General features: G+C 56.1%; 1 protein-coding gene across 5 annotated transcripts; it reads right to left on the minus strand.

Moving 5' to 3' along the window:
• Positions 1–823: 823 nt before the first annotated feature.
• On the minus strand, positions 824–20,409 carry MSI1 (musashi RNA binding protein 1; the record flags this gene model as incomplete). 5 transcript variants are annotated; one of them, XM_079717530.1, is made up of 14 exons in its annotated part: positions 824–865; positions 1,318–1,505; positions 2,302–2,370; positions 5,166–5,222; positions 6,444–6,524; positions 9,283–9,400; positions 9,891–9,973; positions 11,140–11,188; positions 14,801–14,893; positions 16,408–16,449; positions 19,314–19,398; positions 19,497–19,575; positions 20,141–20,181; positions 20,351–20,409. In XM_079717530.1, the coding sequence occupies 14 exons, from the start codon at positions 20,407–20,409 to the stop codon at positions 824–826; spliced, it is 1,086 nt and encodes a 361-aa protein (XP_079573656.1). The 5 variants fall into 5 exon arrangements, with proteins under 5 accessions (XP_079573656.1, XP_079573657.1, XP_079573655.1 ...); XM_079717531.1 differs by having other exon boundaries at positions 1,318–1,472; positions 19,497–19,578; XM_079717529.1 differs by having other exon boundaries at positions 19,497–19,578.
• Between the last annotated feature and the right edge of the window lie 930 nt (positions 20,410–21,339).

Here is a 21,339-nt window from a genome sequence, read left to right on the forward strand (position 1 = left end):
TACCAGTTGAGTAATACTCCATTGTATGCATGCAGTCTGTTTAACTGCTCTCCTGTTGATGGGCATTTCAGTTATTTGCAGTTTTAAAAAGAAATGCCTAGAAGTGGAATTGTTGTGTTAAGGGCATGAATGTTTAGTCCGGATAAACCTGCCCTTTGGAAAACCTGAGCCAATTTGCAGATTGTCCTCCCCCCTTATCATTGCTGGGCATCATCAATCTTAAAAAATCTTCGGGGACTTCCCTGGTGGCGCAGTGGTTAAGAATCCGCCTGCCAAGGCAGGGGACAGGGGTTCGAGCCCTGGTCCGGGAAGATCCCACATGCCGCGGAGCAGCTAAGCCCGTGTGCCACAACTACTGAGCCTGCGCTCTAGAGCCCGCGAGCCACAGCTACTGAAGCCCGTGCGCCTAGAGCCTGTGCTCCACAACAAGAGAAGCCACCGCAATGAGAAGCCCGCACACCGCAACGAAGAGCAGCCCCCACTCGCTGCAACTAGAGGAAGCCCACGCGCAGCAACAAAGACCCAACACGGCCAAAGATTAAAAAAAAAAAAAAAGGGGGGAGCTGAAAAAAAAAATCTTCGCCTGAGAGGCAGCACATGCTGCCTTATTGTTGTTATCATTTACATTCTTTATGGAGCCGCTTCTCCTGTTCTTTGACCACTGCTGGGAAGAAGGTCTGTCTCCTCGCTGGGCTGTGGGTTCCGTGAAGGCAGGGACGGGGGCCGTGTCCCAGACTAGGCTGCCCAGTACTAGCTTTCCCAGTGCCACCCACACCCCAAGGCCCCTGCCCACCTCCTCACCTCCTGCCACCTGCCTCCTGCTTCAGTGGTACCCATTGGTGAAAGCTGTGGCAATCAAGGGGCCCTGGAAAGAAAAGAATTTGACTCCTAGATTCCTGGGGGCAGCAGAGAAAGCCCAGGGGCTCCTTCTGTCTCTCACAGAAGCCCCAGGTGAGGCACAGACCTTCTCTAGCCCTGCCCGTATCGCCCCCACTAAAAGATTCTCCAGGGTAGGGCCTGGGAATCTGCATTAACCAGTACCCTGGTTAAAACTAGGGCACCCCTGAGCTAGAATCTAGCCTCCATGCAGGCAGAGATGGTGAGTCTCATTTGCACAGTATCCCCAGAGCACACCTAATGCCTGGCATACAGAAGGAGATCATTAAATGTCCACTGAATGACTGAATGATAACCCTCACTGTTCCTTGGTTGGTGACACTCTCTCCATCCGTCATCTCTCGCCTCCCTTCTGCCCCCACAGACAGACAAGGCCTCTCCCTCCTTCAACTTCAGGGTCCTCCAGGTCCGGCCACTCACCCCAAGACTGTGGCCGAAGCCAGTGCTGGGGGCGGGGCTGGCAGCGCTGATGTAACTGCTGACCCCCGAGTCCTGGTTGGCTGCCCCATAGAGCTCGGCCATGGGGCCCGGGCTGGTGGTCCCCAGGAAGCCCCCTGTGCGGCTGGGAGTTGAACCTGGAGGGGGAGCCATCGTCCAGGGGTGAGAGCCTGGCAACCCAGAAAGAAGACGGTGATAGCCCCGGCGCCCGCTGTGACCCCCCAGCACCCCCTCCAATCCGTTCCACCCAGCCTGACCTTGGCCCCTCCCCCCTGCCTCACCCCCACAACCCAGAGGGGCATGTGCGACGCCACCCAGAAATCCTCCAGAGTCCATCCACCCCCCCAGCCCCAGCCCGGGCCCCCATCATCTCTCGTCTGACCACTCAGCAGCCTTTTCACTGACCTCCCCTCCCCTCTGGAGCCCCTTCACACCTGTCCCCACCCTGCAGCTGCGTGCATTTTCTAAAATGGACATCACTCTGCTGCTTAAAATGTTCAGTGTCTCCCCAGGACCCGGTTCCTCCCACCTCCTCCCCACCCCCCACTCCTGTACTCCACCCATGCTAACTGGCCTCCAAGCCTTTGCACCTACTCTTCCCTCTGTTGGGAATACTTTTCTTCCTGTTTGCCTTCAAATGGGAAGTTAAGAGGTGCAACCTCCTGGAAGCCTTCCCGAGAGGCCTGTGGGCTCCTCTGACAGCTGACATCCCCCAGCGGTCAGGATCATCCTTCCGTGTGACTGCCTTTTTAATACCTGATGCCCCACCAGCCTGTAAGCTCTGGAGGGCAGGGATCACGTTCGTCTCCTTCCTGGCTGGCCTACCAGGTGCTCAGTTCATATTAGTTGAGTGAATGAATAAGTGAGTCCCTCTGAAAAGGGGTGGCAGTGGCCGCCTCCCCACCCCTCTAGAATTCTCTGCCCGCTGCCCACCCCCGCCGCTTCCTGCACCCCAGAAGCCCTCACCTGTCCCTCGAACCACAGCCGCTGCCGCTGCTGCCGCCGCCATGGGTCCGTAAGCGGTGAGAGGAATGGCTGGAAGGAAAGGTATGGGCGCTTCAGTGTGGCGGCTGAGGGGCAGCGGGGGATGAGGGCAGAGCCTCTCCAGCCTTACCCCACCTCGGAGGGGTCAGTGCAGCCCTGGGGTCAGGCAGGACTCCCTTGGAGAAAGGGAGGCGAGAGGATCGCCTCCCAGGGATCCTCAGCTTCTCCCCTGGACTTGACGGACACACTTGAACAAGCAAACCTCATAGCAGGTGCGGGTGGTGCACCCCCACCCCCACCCCGAGCTGCTCTGAGCGTCGCCTGCAGCTGCCCCCTTCTCCAGGGAGGGCCCTTGGCTGGATGGGGGCTACTTAGCCCAGGGGTACACAGAGATTATGTCCCTCTTCCCGACCCCAGCCAACTGGAGCCAGTGACTGACTGACACGGGTACCAAAAGCCAGGCTGTCGCCCCAAGGGACCAACCAGGAGGTGCACTAATCCCCCCCCTACCCCCCGGTGGGATCCGGCTGAAGCCAGACTCCAGTCCAGGCCACAAGCCCATTTCGCTCCTTCTGCTGCCTGGCCGGCTCCCCTCGCTCCCCTTCTCCCGTGAGAAGGGAGATGTCCTCGATACATTGTGTGCATGCAGTTCCCTGCCTCAGGGGCCCCTGACCACCACCCAGGCAGAAATGACCACTCCTTCCTCCAAGGCTCCTCATCCCCTTCTCTCTGACCCCCTCTTCAGACACAGGGATCTGGCTATTCCCTGGTTTGCTGTCTACCCCACCACCCCCACCTCCGCAGCGCCTAGCACCCTGCCTTGTATACAGTTGGTGTTTAATAAGTGTCAGCTGAAGGAACAGTACTAGGAGGGACCTCTGCTTAAATAATTGGTTGGCGTGAGTCTGGAGCTCCCTCAGGCCTGGGGGTGAGCGCCCCCTGCCGCTTGGCTCTGCCCTTGAGAGGCTACAATCCCAACCAGAGCCAGGGTCTGGGGAGTTTGCATTTGCCTTCTCCCATCCCAAGATGTGCCCCTGGGGGCTGTTTTGGTGACCCTGGCCCTGAACTGGACCTGACGCTAGGGACCCTGAAAAACAACCCTGAAAGTCCTTGGCTAGGCCATGGGGCCAGGGGATTAAAGTTTAGGATAGCATTCCTGCACCGCTGGGAGACAACTTGCCTAAGGTCTTCATAGAGGTGGCACTTTCTCACTCAGTCACCTCCTCCGAGAAGCCTTCCCTGACCACCCCTGCTGAGGCAGCCCTTCGCCCCTGGCACTAACACTTGAGCACATCTCCCTGTTTTATTTTCCTTGTGGAACTTCTCACCTTGAGAAAGTATCTGATACTTGTTTATTTACTTGTTTATTCCTGTCTCCCTCCACTAGACTATCAGCTCCAGGAGGGCAGGGGTCTCATCTGTCTCATTCCCTGATGAATCCCCACTGCCTGGAACAGCATTTGGCACAAAACATATTGATTAAATGCACGAAGGAAACACCCTCATCTCTTGAAGGCGAGGGAAAAGTCTGGACCCCAGACCTCCAAGAACTGCTTAGCCTTGAACCCACGTCCTCCCTGGCCAAAGTGTCTGCAGAGGGGATATTTCTTCCCTCGGTTCTTTAACGGCAGGGCTGGGCTCTGAGGTCTGGTCTGGGGCCCAGTTAGGCATTTCCGCAAAGCAAATCCAGCATGCTTTTATCACAGCAGTAAAGCATTACTCATTTGTATAATAAGCATTTCTCTCTCTCTTTAGAGCACAAGTTCTGCAGATCAGAGCTTGGGTGTCTGGTCCCTGCTTTGCTTCCAGGGCTTGGCAGTGTCTCACACAGTAGGGCCTCAACACAAGAGTTCTGAAATGAGTAGGAAAGACCCCTTTTTGCTCCCCCACTCACTCTGTTCAGGGAAGAGCCTCTATCAGCCCCACCACCAGGACTCCCTCCCCTTCCTTCAGGTTCCTCTTTCCCCTCCCCCATTTTGGGGCCCCCCCGAGCATCCCTTGGAAGGAAGGTCTCATCTAAAGCAGCATCCACGCTCACGTCCTCCACACACGGCTAGGTTGGGGGGGGAGTCTGGGGATGGGGTGTGGGGAGAAGCGGGTTGAACAGAGAAACCCCTTGCAGCCCACCTCATCTGCACCCACCCGGCCCCGCCCCTTGCCCTTGGCCTGGGCCTCAGCCCCGGCCCCAGCTCCAGAGCTGAGCTGACTGGCCCAAGTAAAAACTCCAGCTTGAGAAACGGCTCAGGATGGCCAAGCACATCACACCTACTTGCCCAGAAGTTGCAAACGGGCTGGATTTGGCCCTCAAATATGTTGCATTTGGCCTGCAGTGGTTTAAAAATTTGAAATTGGTTGCCAACATTTGAAAATAACTGAAAAATTCATTTGAAAGTGAAAGCTGGGTTTTGGGCTTCTCTTGGAAAAGAAGATCTGTAAGTTGTTGGTCTGCATCCCCTCCCGGCAGGGTTGGCTGGCACTGAGTGGAGCCATGCCCACTGCCATGTCCTGACGTCCCCACCCGGCCCACTTTGCTCTGAGTTTGAGACCCTGGCTGGTTCACCACTGGCTCCCAGCTCCTACAAGGTGTTTGGCATACGGGAGGCGTTAGATAAATATTTGTCAAATGGATGAATGAGTGACTTCGCCTCCATCTGCTGGGCTTGGCCCTATGCCCCACCCTTAAGGGCCATGCAGCTACACAGACTGGCCATTGCCCGAGTCTGCTGCATCCTCATAGACTGGAGGGCAGGAGAAAAGGGTCCCACTAGCTTTCCCTGGGAAGGTTCCTGGGTCATTCTCTTTCTCCCCATGTGGCCTGTGAGGTGTACGAAATCCGAGCGACTGACCTGTAAGCTCGGGGAGGACTGGGGCGCTCGGGAGAGGGGTCCGCTCTACACGGAATTCTAAAATGAAACGTAAAACAGCTTAGGAAGATGCAGGGAGGCCTCTTGGGCGTGGCCCAGGGAGGACAAATGCACCCACAGGGACACTGGGTGGGGGGACAGGCCATGCACAGGACCCGAGAGCTGGGGAGGGGGAGAGCACGGTCCCCAGCAGGCAAGGGTGGGGAAGGAGACACAGTCACAGAGAAGGGAGACAGACAGAGAAGGGAAGAGTGGGCAGAGTTGCCACCTATACCCTGGGCACTGGGTGATGCTGGAGCTTCTGTTCCCGCTGTTTTTCTTAAAAGTCTTGAAGTTGCACTAAAAAATCTCCCAGAATCCATCCTTCCTCCTATTTTCTTTGGGGGGTGGGGAGGAGGAGCTGGGAAGGTAGCATTGATGGGAAGTGATGGCCCTAGAGCAGCTCTGCCACTTTCTAGCTGAGTCATCTTTGCAGTCACTTTTCCCTTCTGAGCCCATTTCCTCACCTAGAAGATGGGGATCACCATGCCTTCCCCCAGAGATTACTGTCAGGACTAGACAACAACATGTGTACAGAGGGTTCCAAGCTGGACTGCCCAAGGTGCAAGTGCTTAGGGGACCTCTAGAAAAATAAGACCAGAAAACAAGCAAACAAAAGCCTTGCAAAAATATGAAATTTGATATTTAAAAAAACATTGAATAGTCATCATGGGAAAGCTCAGAACTTTGTTGGGCTTCTCGCCACTTATGAGAAGGCCTAGTGTTGTTTTTATTTTGAATTACAAATGAGGGTGGTGATCATCTTGCTTTTAAATTGTTTTTCAGCATTCAGGGTCTCCAAAGGTCTTGTCTGCCTTGAAAGGGGCTCAGCATAGCACATGCTCATTATCGGTGAGTCCGTAAGGACACAACCAATGTTGGCCCTCAGGGAGGTTGCCCCACCACAAGCCCAATGCCCTTTTGGTGGAAGTGGCAACCCCGGAGGCGGGTAGGGAGGAGAGAAAGGCAAGAGGCGGGCAGAGATCAGCCTAGGAGGGAGGGGTGCCATGCAGGGCCACACGGGGACCCCCCCAGCTTCTGGGGAGGGGAGGGGGGGATGGGTGGGGCGAGGCGCTCCTTCCTCAGACATGCCCTTCCTTCCAAGCCTCCAGCAGGCAGACCTCCCCCATGCCATGCACCCCCAGACACCGCCCGTGAGGAGTCAGATTGCCCGGGAACCAGGGACATGCTGGCAGCAGAGGGACACTGGGCAGAACTTACCGGGGAACTGGTAGGTGTAGCCAGGGGCGAGGCCTGTATAACTCCGGCTGGCATAGGTCGTGGCTTGGAAACCAGGGTAACCTGATAGGGCAAGGGGACCAGTGTCAGATGCCTTACCTACAGCTCAGCAGGGAAGGATGTGAGCCTCTCATTTCCCTCCCCACCTTGTACCATGAATAGTAATCAGTCATATTTACCATATACCTTCCGCATGCCAAGCCCTGTGCAAAGCCTGTTGCACACTTTACTCTCTCCTTAAACCTCATAAGAATCCCAAGAGGTACTATTAGGAACCCCATTTTACAGATAGAGAAACTAAGGCTCAGAGAGGGGACACTTATTAGCTGAGAATAATCCAAACTCTTATCAAGGCCCTTCATGCTCTGGCTCCTGCCTCCATCCTGTCCTCATCTACACCCTGCCCCTTTCTCACTTTGCTCCAGCCACATTGGCCTCCCTGCTGTTTCTCAAATTCACCAAGCTCTTTCCCACCCCAGGGCCTTTGCACATGATGATTCCTCTGCCTGGAACACTCTTCCCCGGGTTTTCACATAATTATGTCCTTCTCATTGTGCAAGACGCAGCTCAACTGTCACCTCCTCGGAGAGGTCATCACACAAGAGACCTCCCTTTCATCAGTTACAATATTCATCATGTCACCCTCCCTGGTTTTTCCCTTTCAACATTTATCATGTCACCCTGTTTTTTCCCTTTCATAGCACTGATGACCAGTATCTGAACTTATCCCAGGATTTCTTTAAGTGCTGATTTTCTGTCTTCCCCATCTTTTATTTCTGTCTCTCCAATACATATATTATAATAGATATTTGCAGCTTTGAAAGAAAGATCACCCAGTGAGTAATAATGGTGTAACTGGGATTCAAATTCAGATCTGACTGGCTCCAAGTCTCTTAACCACAATTCTCACTACTGGTTAGAGGTTTTCTTCCCACCCCCCCCTTTTTTTTTTTTTTTTTTTCGGTACGCTGGCCCCTCACTGCCATGGCCTCTCCCGTTGCGGAGCACAGGCTCCGGACGCGCAGGCTCAGCGGCCATGGCTCACGGGTCTAGCTGCTCCGCGGCATGTGGGATCTTCCCGGACCGGGGCACGAACCCATGTCCCCTGCATCGGCAGGCGAACTCTCAACCACTGCGCCACCAGGGAAGCCCCCACCCCCCTTTTTAAATGGGGTGAAACCAACTAATGAATTGCTTTGAAAAGAAAATTTTCTCAATATTCCACAGGAGGCTAAAGAGACAGAACAACTAAATTCAATACTTTATCCTAGCCTGGAACTTGCTCTGGAGGACAAAAATAGTTATAAAGAACATTACTGGATCAACTGATAAAATCAGAAAATAGATAATAGATTAGATTAAAATATTGTATCCGTATAAATGTATGAATTGATAATTATAATGTGGTTTCATGAAAGAACATCCCTAATCTTGGGAAACACACAGTGAATTATCTAAGGGTAAAGGGCCAAAATGCATGTAATTTACCCTCAAATGATTCAGGGAAAAATCACAAGTGTACTCTGTGTGTGTGTGTGTATGTGTGTGTACACACACACATATACAGAGAGAATGATAAAAGCAAAATGGGTATGATGTAAACGATACGTGAATCTGGCAGAGGGTATATGGATGGTCTTTGTACTACTTTATTTTTCCAACTCTTCTGAAAATTTGAAATTACTTCCAAATAAAAAGTTAAAACAAAAAACTTCAGGAGAAGATAATGCTGCACTTGGTGGGTACATTCCTCACCCCTCTATCTGTGATCCCACTCCTGACCCTCTAGCCCATGCTATACCCCCTCCTCTGAGTCCTCAGAGCACCACTCCCCCATCCCCAGCATAAAGACCCCCTTGTACTGTTCTCTTTCTGTGTATATACATCTTGTCTCTCCAGGGAGACTGTGACCTTCCTGGGGGCCCCGCTCAGACTTTTCACCCTCAGTCGTGGGTCCCAAGCACTGCTGATTCGTGCTCAACTTCCAAGGCTCACGGTAACCTTGACCTTCTCCGGGGAGCCTCCCTGACCCCCAGGTGGGTTTAAGTGCCTCCTTGGGCCTCCCACAGCCTCCACTCACTGTGGTGACACTGCCCATTCACTTCTGTCTCCCACTTGATGGGAAACCCCATGAAGGCAGGTCCTCTCTCTCAGAAGCTGCTCAATAAGTATTAGTTGAATGAACAAGAAGAAGCAGCCTTCTTTCTACCTTCCCAGAGGCCTTTGGGTCTGTAAACGCTGTTCCATCTGCCTGACCACTTTTTCCCTCTCCTGCTCCCTGCCCTCCCATAACTAGCTCCTACTCAACCCACAGACTCAGCTTAAATGTGACTTCTTTCTTAGCTTCTCCAAGTCTTGGTCAACTTTGCTATGACCATGCTCCCTTGGCATCCTATAATTCTCATCCTAAACCTATTTATTTATGTTCTTACTTATTTTTCTCCCCTGCCAGACCGTAAAGCTCCAAGAAAAGTCACCATTGTACTTCCTGGCATAGGGCCTGGCATTTATAGTTGCTCAATAACTGTTTACTGGACAGATGCGTGGACAAAAAAAATAGAATGGACGGATGGACGGAAGGACCAATTAATGAGGAGCAGCTGGACCATTCTTTTGGTCACCACCAGAGGGCAGCACCCTACAACCAAATCGGCCTACCTTCATTAGGACCGGCAGATCTGAGATCCTCGGTCCACGCTCCTACCCAACCACTCAGACAGGAGGGCAGACCACCGAGGAGATGCAACACCCATGCAGCCCCTGGTAGCCCCGGGAGCAGTTTCGGGCAGGAAGAAGCCGCAGATGCAGGCCTAGCACATACCCAGCATGCCGATGCCCAGCATGAAGGCGTCCATTCCATAGGGCATTACTCGAGACCTACCCCGGGCCGAGCCAGTCGGTGACATCACCTCTTTTGGCTGAGCTTTCTTACATTCCACCTGCAATGAGACCTGGCGGTCAGTCCCTCCTATAGACGCAGGTCACCCTCCTATTCCCTGGCAGGCCTCTTTATTGTTAATTTCAGGGTTACCATTTCTGGAAGGATCACAGAGTGCTAGAGATCAGCTTTGCATGCAGTAGTTCATCGAATGCTTACACCAACCCTATGATGGAGGTACTGCTGCCACTCTTATTTTACAGATGAGGAAACTGAGGCTCAGAGAGGGGAAGTCATCTGCCCAATGACTAGACTGGTAAGTGGCGGAGTAAGGATTTCAACCCGGTCCCTCTGAGCCCACCAGCCATGCTTTCTCACAGCTGTGGGACACCGTCTTCCTGTCCAGATTTTCAGCGGGTGGGAGAACTGGCTCTGCCCCACTGACTGTGAGGCCCCTCTGCCTGCCTGCAGAACCTCCAAGCAGCCCTGGCTGGCTCCGCCTGGAGCCCTACTCTCCCTCTGCACCTCCACCCCATCCAATCCCGGCTCACCATTTTGTTGTTGATTTCGTGGAAGTGGATTTCACACACTTTCTCCACGATGTCCTCGCTCTCAAACGTGACAAAGCCGAACCCTAGAGGGCAAAGGCAGGCTCAGAACTGGGCTCATGGTCAAAACCCAGCCCCAAGTCATACCAAGAACACCACTCCCCCCCTCACAGGCAAGTGTCTAAGCGTTAACAAGAAGCTTTGTTCCCAGCCTAGCAACCTCTCAACTACCCGATGAGACAGGGTTTCAACTCCCAAATCACGGATGTGAAAACCAAGGCTCAGCGAAGTGACTTGCCCAAGACCACGTAGCAAGTTAGAAAGAAGCAGAGCTATGATGCAAAACACATTCAACGTGCCTTTTCTCTTCCTCAGATGCTTTCCAAGGAGGGGAAAAGAGCACACACAAATACTTTTAAAAATGCACACGAACGTGTACAAATATATTTTTGTACACAGATACACAGATATATGGTACACCTAGGTACCCATATATCACAGAGACACTCAACAGTGCTCACAAATGCATAAAGGCCCCTGTGTACATGTACAGTTACTCTGACACGCTAGATCTACAAAACTATTCAGACATAGACACCCTCACATGCACAGACAAAAACACACACACGCACACACCAGCACATACCCCACTCCCCAAACAGGCTAAAAGGCCCAAAGCTCTGAAGGCACTGGAGAAACAACCCCGCCTCCTCCTGGGTGTGCCCCAGGGGCTGGAATGGGATTTCTCAGAAGGCAAGGCCCTTGGGAGAAAAACAACCAGGCAGTGTACACCCGGTGGCCCAGATGCTCACAGGTTCGGGGGCAAGGGTCCCAGGGGCTGGGCTCAGCCGATGGGTGGGGCGATGGGGCAGTGGCAGGAGCAGACTGCCCGGGGCTGTGGAGTCAGCCTGACCCGGGGGTGGCGCAGTCTGAGCTCTGGTTACCAGGGACAAGGTAAGCCCAGGCAGACACCGGCTGGGCAGACACTGGCTGGGGCGGGGGTGGAGGGCTCAGCTGCAAGGGGAGGAGAGGTCTGCTTCTCTGCTCCTCTCGGGTGTCTGCAATTCGGCAAGTTTCTAGCACAGGAAACGGCGGGACAAAAGCCTTCTGTAAGGCCAGGCCCCGGAGAGGATGCAGATCCTCGGGGATAGGATGTCAGGAGGCGAGATGAAAGGGCAGCTGTGACCTGTAGCCCCCTGGCTGACCACAGGCCCCCAGCCTGGCCTGGGAAGGGGGAGGGGGCCAAACTCACCTCGGTGCCGGTTGGTGGTTTTGTCAAACATCAGCATGGCATCGTCCACCTGAAAGAGAGCCACCGTGGACGACCCACCAGACACAGGGGCCTCCACCACAACCCAGGAGCAAGGGCTCCGACACCCGTTCCCCTCTTGCCCAGTCCAGGCTTTATCTTAAACCTGCTCCCTGGGTAGGGGACAGCTTTCCATCTGCAACCCCAACTGGGTGCCACAGCACCACCATTCAACCCCCAAAATCTCAACGGGCCAGCCTGAACGTATTAAGCACCAAACATATGCTTGGCACTTTGCCCCACCATCCTCTCCTCCATATTGCTTGCATGGTAAGATCCTCATTTTGTAGATAAGGAAATGGGCTCAGAGATGTGAAGTCACCTACACAAGGTCACCCAGCAAATCCCAGATCAAACCTGGGAGGAGGAGGCATAGAATGGGTGCTAGAGGGGAAAATATAGGAGTAAGATATGAGGTGGGGAAGTGAAAGCCTCTTTCCTTTTTGCAAAAGGCCGGGAGGACAGCCACTCCAGCCAGACCCAACTCCCCTCTCATGGTACAGATCTTTTCCTCTAATTGAGGTTTCCTTTTGCTAGAGGCTGTAATTAAAGCAAGTAGAGTTCAGTGCCTGGGCTTCTTGCCTCCCACTGACTGGGGGAGGGGAAAGGGGTGGAGGAAGGAGGAGAGTCTACATTATCCCCCATCCCTTGGACTCCAGTCGTCTCTTCTTGTTACTCCCTCAAGGCATCCTCTCAGATACATGGACAGCCAAAGTCCTTCGCTTCCCTTCTGCAGTCCCAGCTTCCCTTTGCCTACATCTGCTGCTTCCCTCCTTGTCCTCTTAATTCTTCAGCCAGTGTCAGCTGTCTCATGGGGTTAAGCTAAGGTCTGATTCACCCTCGGTGGAAATCAAGGGCTGCCTCTGATACTGCCTCTCCCCCCTCCACATCCCACTCCAGCTGCTGACCCTCCCCCAAATGGTCAGACACCCAAGGGATAAAGGAAAACTTCCTGAGGCCTTGGGGCACAGCCTCTTCCCCACTCTCCTTTGCTCTCTTTCCAGGCCGTCATCTGCCTTGTTAAAGTGGAAAGGGCAGCCCCTGAACTGGGTGGTCCTCCAGTTCTTCTCAGGCACCAAGCGGCACTGGGCCCCTGACTTTCCCCTGGGAGAACCGGGGACACACACACACACACACACACACACACACACACACACGCCTCCACTGAGCCAGGAGGCAGCTGGGTCCCTGGAGAATCTCAGGGGGAAATTACATCTCCCTTCCCAAGAAGCCTCCTGCCCCAGGGCCCTGCAGCACAGTGCCACCCTAACTCCCATGCTATGGACCCATTCTGAGCCCACATCCCAAATTAGCTAGGCCGTCCAAACTGGATGGACAATGCATGTTTAGCACAGGGAAAAGAGAAACCCGGAAAGGAGGCTTGTGATAGAAGCACAAGCTTTGAGTAGGACAGGCTGGAATTGGAAAGTAAGCTTGGCAAGCAGCTTTATGTCTCTATGATTCAAGTTCTTCATCTGTAAAATGGGTATAAACAGTGTCTTATAGGGAGGAGTTAAATGAGATAGTGCTAGTGTAACACTCTTAACTCACAGTACCTGGGATACAGTAAGTGCTTAATGAATAACAGCCATTATTATTATTATTATTACTTTTATTATAGAGGGGCTTACCCACAGTCACATGGGGGAGGGTGGCAAAGCTAGAGACAGAACAGCTGGACACCACTGGCTTTGATGTTTCCATGAAGACAGTGCCTGTGTCAGCTATGACCATGACCACCCTACTGAGCACCTGGACTTGTGCTACTGTGATTATTTTTTGAACGCATGAGTAGATGAACCAGCCACACCCTCCTCCCCCATCCTACAGCTCTGAGTTCCTGCCGGACCCAAAACTGATTCAGCCCAAATCCACAGCCCTTCCTCCACCCAACCTTCCCACACTATCAGCCCTGGCCCCCCAGACCCTTCAACCTGGGCCTTGGCTGGACAGACCCAGAGTGGGGCACCGGGGTTGAGGCCAGGGCACAGAGCAAGGAAAGTGGCTGGGGGTTCAGGGGACCCCCACCAGTGTCTTTCTCCTGGGGCCAGCTGAGGGGAGAGAGGCTCCCAGCCCAGTGTCCTTAATAGGCTTTGGTCTCCATGGGAACCTAGGGGCAGGGGGGCTCGGGCAGGGGGAGGGGAGGCGGCCGAGGCCTGCTGACCAGTGGGAGCCGCCAAGTTCGGCGGCCGCTAAGCCTGAGTGGCAGCCATGGCGGCTGACCATTGTTCCCCCCTCGGCGGCGGCCCCTCGATCCGGGCGGGAGGCCCCCCGCCGCGGGGCCCTTGGCATTCCCGGCTGTCCCCCTCTCTCCCTGGCAGCCTATTCTCCAGCTCCCCCTGGCCTCCCCGGGCCGGTTTCACATGCCAACGCCGATTTAGGCCCGAACAAAAGACGCGGCCGCTGACGGCTTCTCCTGGGGCCCGGTTGCCATGGCAACGCCGGCCCCGGGGGCAGGCGGCCTCCAATCACAGCTGCTGGATCAGATTAGTGCGAGCTCTAATGCTCGGCGCTCAGACACAAAGACACCCCACCGGAGCCGAGCGGGGCCTGCTGCTTCCCAGGAGCGCCCTTCCCTCTGGGGCCCAGGCGGCCGACCTGCCCTGGGTCCTGTGCCCGGGTCCCCGCTGAGGCGCCTGAGCCTAGGCCTCTGGCCCTTGCATCGCCTGCATCCGCTGGCCAGGGGACCTCCCACCCTCTCCCCTTCTACCCTAGAGACGGAGGCGGGGGTGCTGTAAACCCACCCAGTCCTCAGCTCACATCCCATTCCCAAGCCACGTTCTCCTGTGCCCTTTGCCTAACAGGGAACTGAAAGGGCCTTGACGGGAAAGTGAGATCCAGCCTGCAGCCTGTCTCACGTCAGAAAAGACCAGGGACCCCAGCACTAAGCACAGCAGCCCTACTTCAGCCCCAGACTTAAAACTTGGTCCCCTCCTAGCCATCTCTCCATGGGACCTTGATGTTCACGTTGCTCCCCTTTCTGGGGACACCCTATTGTCTGATGTCACCACATCTGCTTCTGCATGGACTAAATGGCCCACAAATGTAAGCTCCATGCACCTCAGAGCTAAGAAGCAGTCCTCTGGGACTGATCAGGAATTTGAGGTGGTCTCTTCAGCCCCTCCCCAATAGCTAAGAGATCGGCACCCTCCCCCTCAGCTCCCACCTGTGCAAGGAGGGTCCTGAGTACACCTGGGAGTCATAATTATTGCTTCCTTATCATCCTCACCGGGAAGGAGTGGGGGAAGGTACAACCGCCCGTGGACTGGACAGGTGCAAACTCCCAGGAGGCCAAGGGGTGACTGGATTGAACTGGCTTCGGGAGCACAGCCTCCCTCAGGAGAATGAAGATAAGCAGGAGAAGGGCAACAACAGGGACAGCTACTGTGTGGCTTCTCTCCCTGGGGACGTGTCCAGAGTCCGAAGCCCACAGATAGGCCAGGAGCCTGAACGGTGGGTTGGCCCAGCCTCACCCACAAAAGGACCCAGCCCCCTTTTCAACCCTTGCAGGAATTGGAATGACCTGGCTGGACTCCACTTGCTACTGACCAAAATTCTACAGGCCTGTCATACACCCCAGCCAGCACCCCCAGTTTTGACCCACCTTCCCGAACTGCTCAAAATACTGCTTCACGTCTTCCACCGTGGTGTTTACTGATAGCCCCCCAACAAAGATCTTCTTCGTTCGAGTCACCATCTGTTCGGGGAGGGAATGAGAAAGTGGGCATCTGAGTCCTGTGGCCTACCGCCACCAGCAGGGGCTCTAGCCCTCCTGCCAGGGCGCCAGCTGACAAGCTCTCTGTGGCCCCAGCTACTCGGAAGCTCCCCCTCCCCCCGAGCTCCCCCTTGGACCCCTGCCTCTAGGCCTGTAACGGGCAGCTGTGTACCCCACACCCTGGCTGGCTCGCTTCCTAGGGTCTGTGTCAGGAAGGGGATGGCTTAGTGACCCAGACCTACAGCCTACCTCAAAGACCCCACCAGCCCCTCCTGCGGGAGGCCAAGGCCCATCCCAGGGTCCCCCTGAACTCAACACCGACATTTTCCTCATCAACCTCCTCCCAACCCAACCTCTGGCTGCCCCGTGGCCCCAACCCTGTTTTAGGAAGAACACATGGTCCTAATTACCCCAGGAGCGCATGGCTAATCCATGGCAATTCCCAGCCCCATCCTAACACTAAAGCACCTTCTGTCACCAAACTGCTTAATGGAATTAACCCAATTCCGACCATGTGCTCCCTGGTGCGGCTTCCTTCAAATACCTGCTTCATAATTGCTTTCAGGCCCTCTGCTGGACTCTTCCAGTGATGCCCTTTTCCTGTCTCCTAAAACCTGCCTCTCTCCCTTCGCCGTGGCAGGAGCTGGGCGCCATGACTCAAAATCTTAAAGCATCCTAGTTCCCACTGACCCCTTGCAAAGGGGGAGTTGAGATCTTCTGGAGAGGGACCTAGTCCCAGGACACATGATAAATCAGCAGACTCAGGGGTCTTGATCTCTGTACTATAGTCAGCCTTCCGCCTGTCTCCTGTTTTCGACTGCTTAAAAATTAAGATGTGGCTAGTTGCCCTGGGCCCTGGAATAGGCCCCTGTCCTGCACCAAAAGTTTTGAGTTCTGTATAGCTCAACTGGCTCAGAAATCTGTTTTCCATGCACCCAGAAAAACTCGCCACAGCACCAGGGAAAAAGAATACTTGGGAGGGCAGCCACAGTCACCCAACTTGAAAGATAACAGGTGTCAGACACCATGGTCCCTTCCCACTCTGCAAGCCCAACACACCTCACCCCAGAGGTGGCGGGTGGTAATTGGGGGGTCAGAGGTAGCTCCCTGGCCTGACTTTAGCTCAGCCTCAGAGGGTAAGTCTGGGCTGTGTTTGACCCCCCAGAGGTGCTGGGCACAGAGGCTGTGATCTCCAGAGTCAGAATTAGACTCAGGGTCCAAAGTGTACTGGCTTCAAATACAGGGCAATGAATCACCTGAGGGGTTCCTCCTTCTCTCAATATATGCAGCCCCCTCTCTCTCTAGTCCATCCCAGAGCACAGACGGAAAAATGCATGGTGTCTGCAATTCACAGAACAAGGACGTGAAGAATCCTCCCTCCTCCCATCCCAGTCCATGCCATTAACACTCCAACCCGAAGCCTCTTCCATAGAAGGGAATGCTGGGAAAATCACTGCCGGTTGTACAGAGCTACTCCCAGACACACACATACCTACCTTAGGCTGTGCTCGCCGAGGAAAGGCCACCTTGGGATCAATCTGAAAGGGAAGAGAGAGGTAGAGGGGCGTTGGTTATCACACACAGCCTGAAGACCTGAGGACCTCTCTCATCCCAGGACACAGAGGTGACAGAAACCACCACAGCCTCTGGCAGGAAAATGTAACAGTTAGGCATTTAGGCCCTAGAGCCAGGCTGTTGGGTTCAAAGCCCACTTACACTGCTTCCCAGCTGTGAGAGCTTGCACAAATTACTTAACCTCTCTGAGCCTCAGCCTTGAGCTCACCAGCAAAATGGGCCAATACTAACATCCACCTCAAAGGGCTGTCTGCAGATTATTTGAGGTAATGCTTACAAAGCATTTGTTGTCTAGCCCTCAGCAAGAACCAGAAAAAAGTAAACAAAGTGTTATTCCTTCCAGCACCAGGTATATCGAGGGCCTTCCTGCCTGACAGATACCTGTCCAGGTGAGGTATGCGATCCAGACTTCGGAAGCCTTGTGAATGGAAACACTCTTTGCCTGAAAAAGGCTTCAAGATAAGAGTTCATAAACCACCAAGGGTAGACTCAGTTCTGTTTTCCCAGTACCATCGACATCTAACAGCCCTTCTTGAGGCCACAAACAAACAGTTCCCTGATAATACAGCTCGGATTGGGGTGAAGCAGAGTGCAGGTTTGGTGACACGCAAGAACACGGGATTTGAACTCAGAAACTTTGGGCCCCTGGCCAAGCCTGTGATCTTGGTAACTTGCCTGATCCCTCTGAGCCTCAGTTCCCCATCTGCAAAGTGGGGACAATAGCACCCACTTTTCCCAGAGGGAGCTGCAAGGAATCAAATGAGATAATGCAGGTGAAAGCATTCCTTTGTGAACTGCTCTTCATTGCACAAACAAAGGTGCTATTACCAGCAGGCCACCTTTGCCCTTGGCTGTGAACAACCAAAGGGGAAAAGCAAGATGCACCTGGGTACTCCCGGGTACTATATTCGTACTGACAAACAGCAAAAGCCAGAGCACGAGACACTGTGATCAATGCACGACCTATGAGGCCCGGTCATTTCAGAGTTTCTTGCCACTCACATGGGTGGAAACCACTCAGAAGTTCACCAGCCAATCGCAGGGAAGATCTATCTTTCCCCAGAGTTCCTTCCGTTCAAAACTCAGCCTAGTTCTAGGCAACGGGCTCTGGTCCCTCACTGCCCGAATGGCACAAACCAGGGCCAGCCTCCCTGGTTCCCCCTCTGGAATCTACCCACAGAGAAGGAACCTCCAAAATCCACACCGGGCAATGCCTCCTCTCTCCCCAAATGCCAAGGGGCTCCAGGGATAATCACAGCTGCCCACTCTCCTGTCCGAAGGTATGATTTCGTACCTCGATGGACATGTTCGTCCTTCTATTTCTCCTGGAGGCTGCCAGAGCACACCTCAGACAGTCCCCATGTGCAGACACTGATGGGGAGACGGTACCCAAGCTATGTCCTGCAGAGCCACGCACACCCAATCCCTGACACACCTTACCTCCACTCTGACTCACAGCTGGCAACATAAAACCCAACAAGTAAATAAAAGGTGAAAGTCAGAACCCAAAATAGACTCCCCACAATAAACCTCCCTTCCCAGGCTGGAGAATGCCGAACACAAAGCCCTTGCCCTTTTCAAGTCCCGAGTCTCAGAAGGATGCCCGTCTCATCCTCCTTCCTCCCCTCTCTCTTCCCCTTATCCATCTTCCATGCCCCCGCCCTCAGCTCCAGCCCCAGCCCCAAAATCTCCGCTTCCTGAGCGCTGCAGAAGCCATCAGTGCATTCTGAGGACAGGGGATGGTAGGAGAACAGGCAGCTTGATGGCAGATAATCACCAAAAACAATAGGCCACTGTCTCTCCATTCCCAGCTTGGGTCACTCAGTCTGCGCCAAGAAGATCCTTTCAGAGCCGGCAAAGTTGAGGCCTGGCCTCATTTGCTCATTACTGCGAGCAGGAGTGGGAGCCACTGGGCAGAGATAACAGGAGCTCGGGACAGGAGGTAATTTAACAAATTCTTGGGCACAACCAGCTATTGTTGCAGGTAAACAGGAGCCAATGACTGACCCAAGCAGGGAGGCCCAGGGCTGGAGGAGAGTTGGGGAGTGTGGTGAGAGATCGCACTGTCCCGGCCCCCTGGCAGACAGTCACCCCATCACAGAGGAACCCCTCCTCTGCTTTCTCCTCTTCCCTCTCCCCTTGAGCTGGGGCCTGTGCCAGCGCCCCCTGCAGGGCCCAAGACACTGGGGGAGCAGTGAGACAGCAGCAAAATGTTCCCGGAGTTTGAATGCCCAGCAAGCAGCTTCTCCTCAGATCTAGCTGGAAAGGGTTGTCTCCAGGCAAGCTAGCTCCCTTCTCATAAATCCCTTCATGGGCAAAGCAGGTTCACGTCTTCCACACAAAGCAAGGAGCTCATTGACCAAAAGTCAGGGGAGGAGGGAGGGAAGGAAGAAGGGAGGGGGATTCAGTGATGCTTTGCCTTTGGTCTGGAATGGGGTGGGGGGAGCCAAATACTAGTTAGAGTTCAGGGAAGCCACGGGTGGGTCACTGCAGCCCTGACTCACCCAATTTGGGCTAGGGGAGGGACCCAAGCTCCTCTCTGAGGCATCAAGATTAGTATGTACAGGAAGGGGATGGTAGCTGCGTCTTCCCTCACCGGTACTGGAGGGGTTGGGGGGTGTAACATCTCCTAGCTGGCCTGGAATTTTCCTGCTCCGTCTCCCCTCAACTCCAGTGACAAAGTTTCAGAGTGTGGCAGCCCTTCTACTCAGAAAACTCCCTCCTTCCTTCAGGACCCCATCCAGCTGTCCCCTGGGGAGAGGCCTGACCCTCTCCTCCAGCGACCTCCCTCTCCCAAAGGACCCCCGAAGCCCCGAGGGCCACTCACTGTTTTGGAGTCGAGCTCGTGCCGCGATTGCGCCAGTACTTTATCCACCCCCGCCTGGTCCATGAAAGTGACGAAGCCGAAACCCCTGCGCGCGGTAGTGAGGGAGAGGCAGATGGTTACAAGGCAGTGAGTGGCGGCGGAGGGGGGCGAGCCGGGAGCAGGAGGAGGGGGTGAGGGGCTCACCTGGATCTTTTGGTCAGGGGGTCCCGCATCACCAGACACTCCTTCACCTCCCCGAACTGGCCGAAGTATTCGCGCAGCCCTTCTGTAACCACACACCCGCCTTCGGACCAGCCCGCGCCCCGCGCCCTTCCCCCCTTCCCGCGTCCTTTGCCCCCAGTGACCCCGGCTCGGCCCGGCCGCCCCCGCGCCAAGCAGGCTGCACGCTCTCCACCGCTTCCCCCACCCCCGGTCCTCACCCGGCTCCCGTGGAGCCTCCTGGCGCCCACTGGGGGCCCCAGGAAGCCGAGGGCCGAGCTGGGCTGGAGGGGGGACGGCTCCGGCCGGGTTCCCGCCGCTCCGGGAGCCGCCTCACAAAAGTTTGAGCCGCAGGTGCGAGCGGAGTTGGCGCTGCCGCCGGCGGGTCCCGGGGGCTCAGCCCACCCCCCGATGCCCCCTGAACCCCTCATCTCCTCCCCTCCACCCGCTGGGCCGTGCGCGCTAGCCGATCGCCCTGCGCTCTCGGGGTCCCCGGGCGGGGCGCGAAACAGGGCGCGGAGGCGCCCGGGGTCAGCGGGGCGCAGGGCCGGGCTGGGGTGTCCGGTTCCGGGGCGCCGGGGGGTCCCGGGTGCCCAGCCGGGCCGGCGGGCGCTCCCGGGCTCGCTCACCCTGCGTAGTCTGCCAACTGAGTCCCCCGATGAACATCTTGCTGCGGGAGGAGGAGAGACACAAAGGGCCCGCGTGAGCGCCGGGCGCCCGGGCGCAGGGGGCGCGGGCCCGGGCCCCGGGGAGGCCCGGCCCGACCCGGATCGGCCATGTTGGCGGGGCCGGGGCGGGCGCGGGCCAGTAAGGCCGGGCCGGGCCGGGCCGGGCCGTACCAGGGGTCGTGCGGCGAGTCCGGGGAGGCGAGGCCGGGCTGGGGCGCGTCAGTCTCCATCGGGAGCCGCGGGCGGCGCGGGCAGCGGAGCGGCGGCGGCGGCGGCGGCGGCAGCGCTCGGCGCGGGGCAGATGAGGAGCGCGGCGAAGGGGGCCGGACGGACAGGCCATGCTGCCCCCTCCCCCGACCCCGCTCGGGCGGGCGGGCGGGGACGGCCGAGGGGAGGGCCCGCCGGGGGCCGACCTGCCGGCTCCTCCCCCCGCCGCCCTGCGAGCATAAATCCCAGCGCTCGCCGGTCCGCCCGGGCGCCCGCGGAGGCGGCGGCGCCGGGACCCCGCTCCCGCCGGGCTCCCGGGTCCCCGAGGGCGAGAGAGACCCCGAATCCCGAGGCGGGCCGGGACCTGGGCGCGGCCGCACCCCCCATCCACCCCGGCACGGGGGCCGGGCCGCGGGAACGCCCTCTCGGAATGAAGCGCTTCCCGGTGCCTTCAAGGTAGCTCGGTTCCGGATCTGGGGCCCCCCAGTCCTCCTTCTCAGGTCCCCGCTATCCAGAATCTAAGAGGTCCCCAATCTCCCTGGGTCGGGAGGGAGATAGACCCCCCAATCCCCTCATATTCCAACTGGTGAGGATCCCTCCATTCCCCCAGTCCGAGCGAGAATCACCCTCCGAGCCCCCAGTTTCCGCCGGACCTAATTTAGAGTTCCCCCCTCAGCGGCCCTCAGTCCGCTCGCAGTGTCCCATACCCCCCATATCCAATTCGGGGAACCCTCTCGGTGCCTCGCGTCCCGAGCGGGGAGCCTTCATTCAGCACCGCGGTAGAAATCGTGTCCGTTCCCCTCAACCCTTTCTGAGAATCCCTCTCAGGTCCCCCAAATCCCTTCCGTCCTCAGCCGTGGACTCTATAGTCTGTTGAGAAACCCCCTGCCCCGAGCCCGGGTTCTTGGTTTGCCGCTGCCCGCAACCCCCTCCAGTGTGAGGAGTCGCCACCG

The sequence above is a fragment of the Hyperoodon ampullatus genome (genome assembly GCF_949752795.1).
Source record: "Hyperoodon ampullatus genome assembly, chromosome: 13".
NCBI lineage: Eukaryota > Metazoa > Chordata > Mammalia > Artiodactyla > Ziphiidae > Hyperoodon > Hyperoodon ampullatus.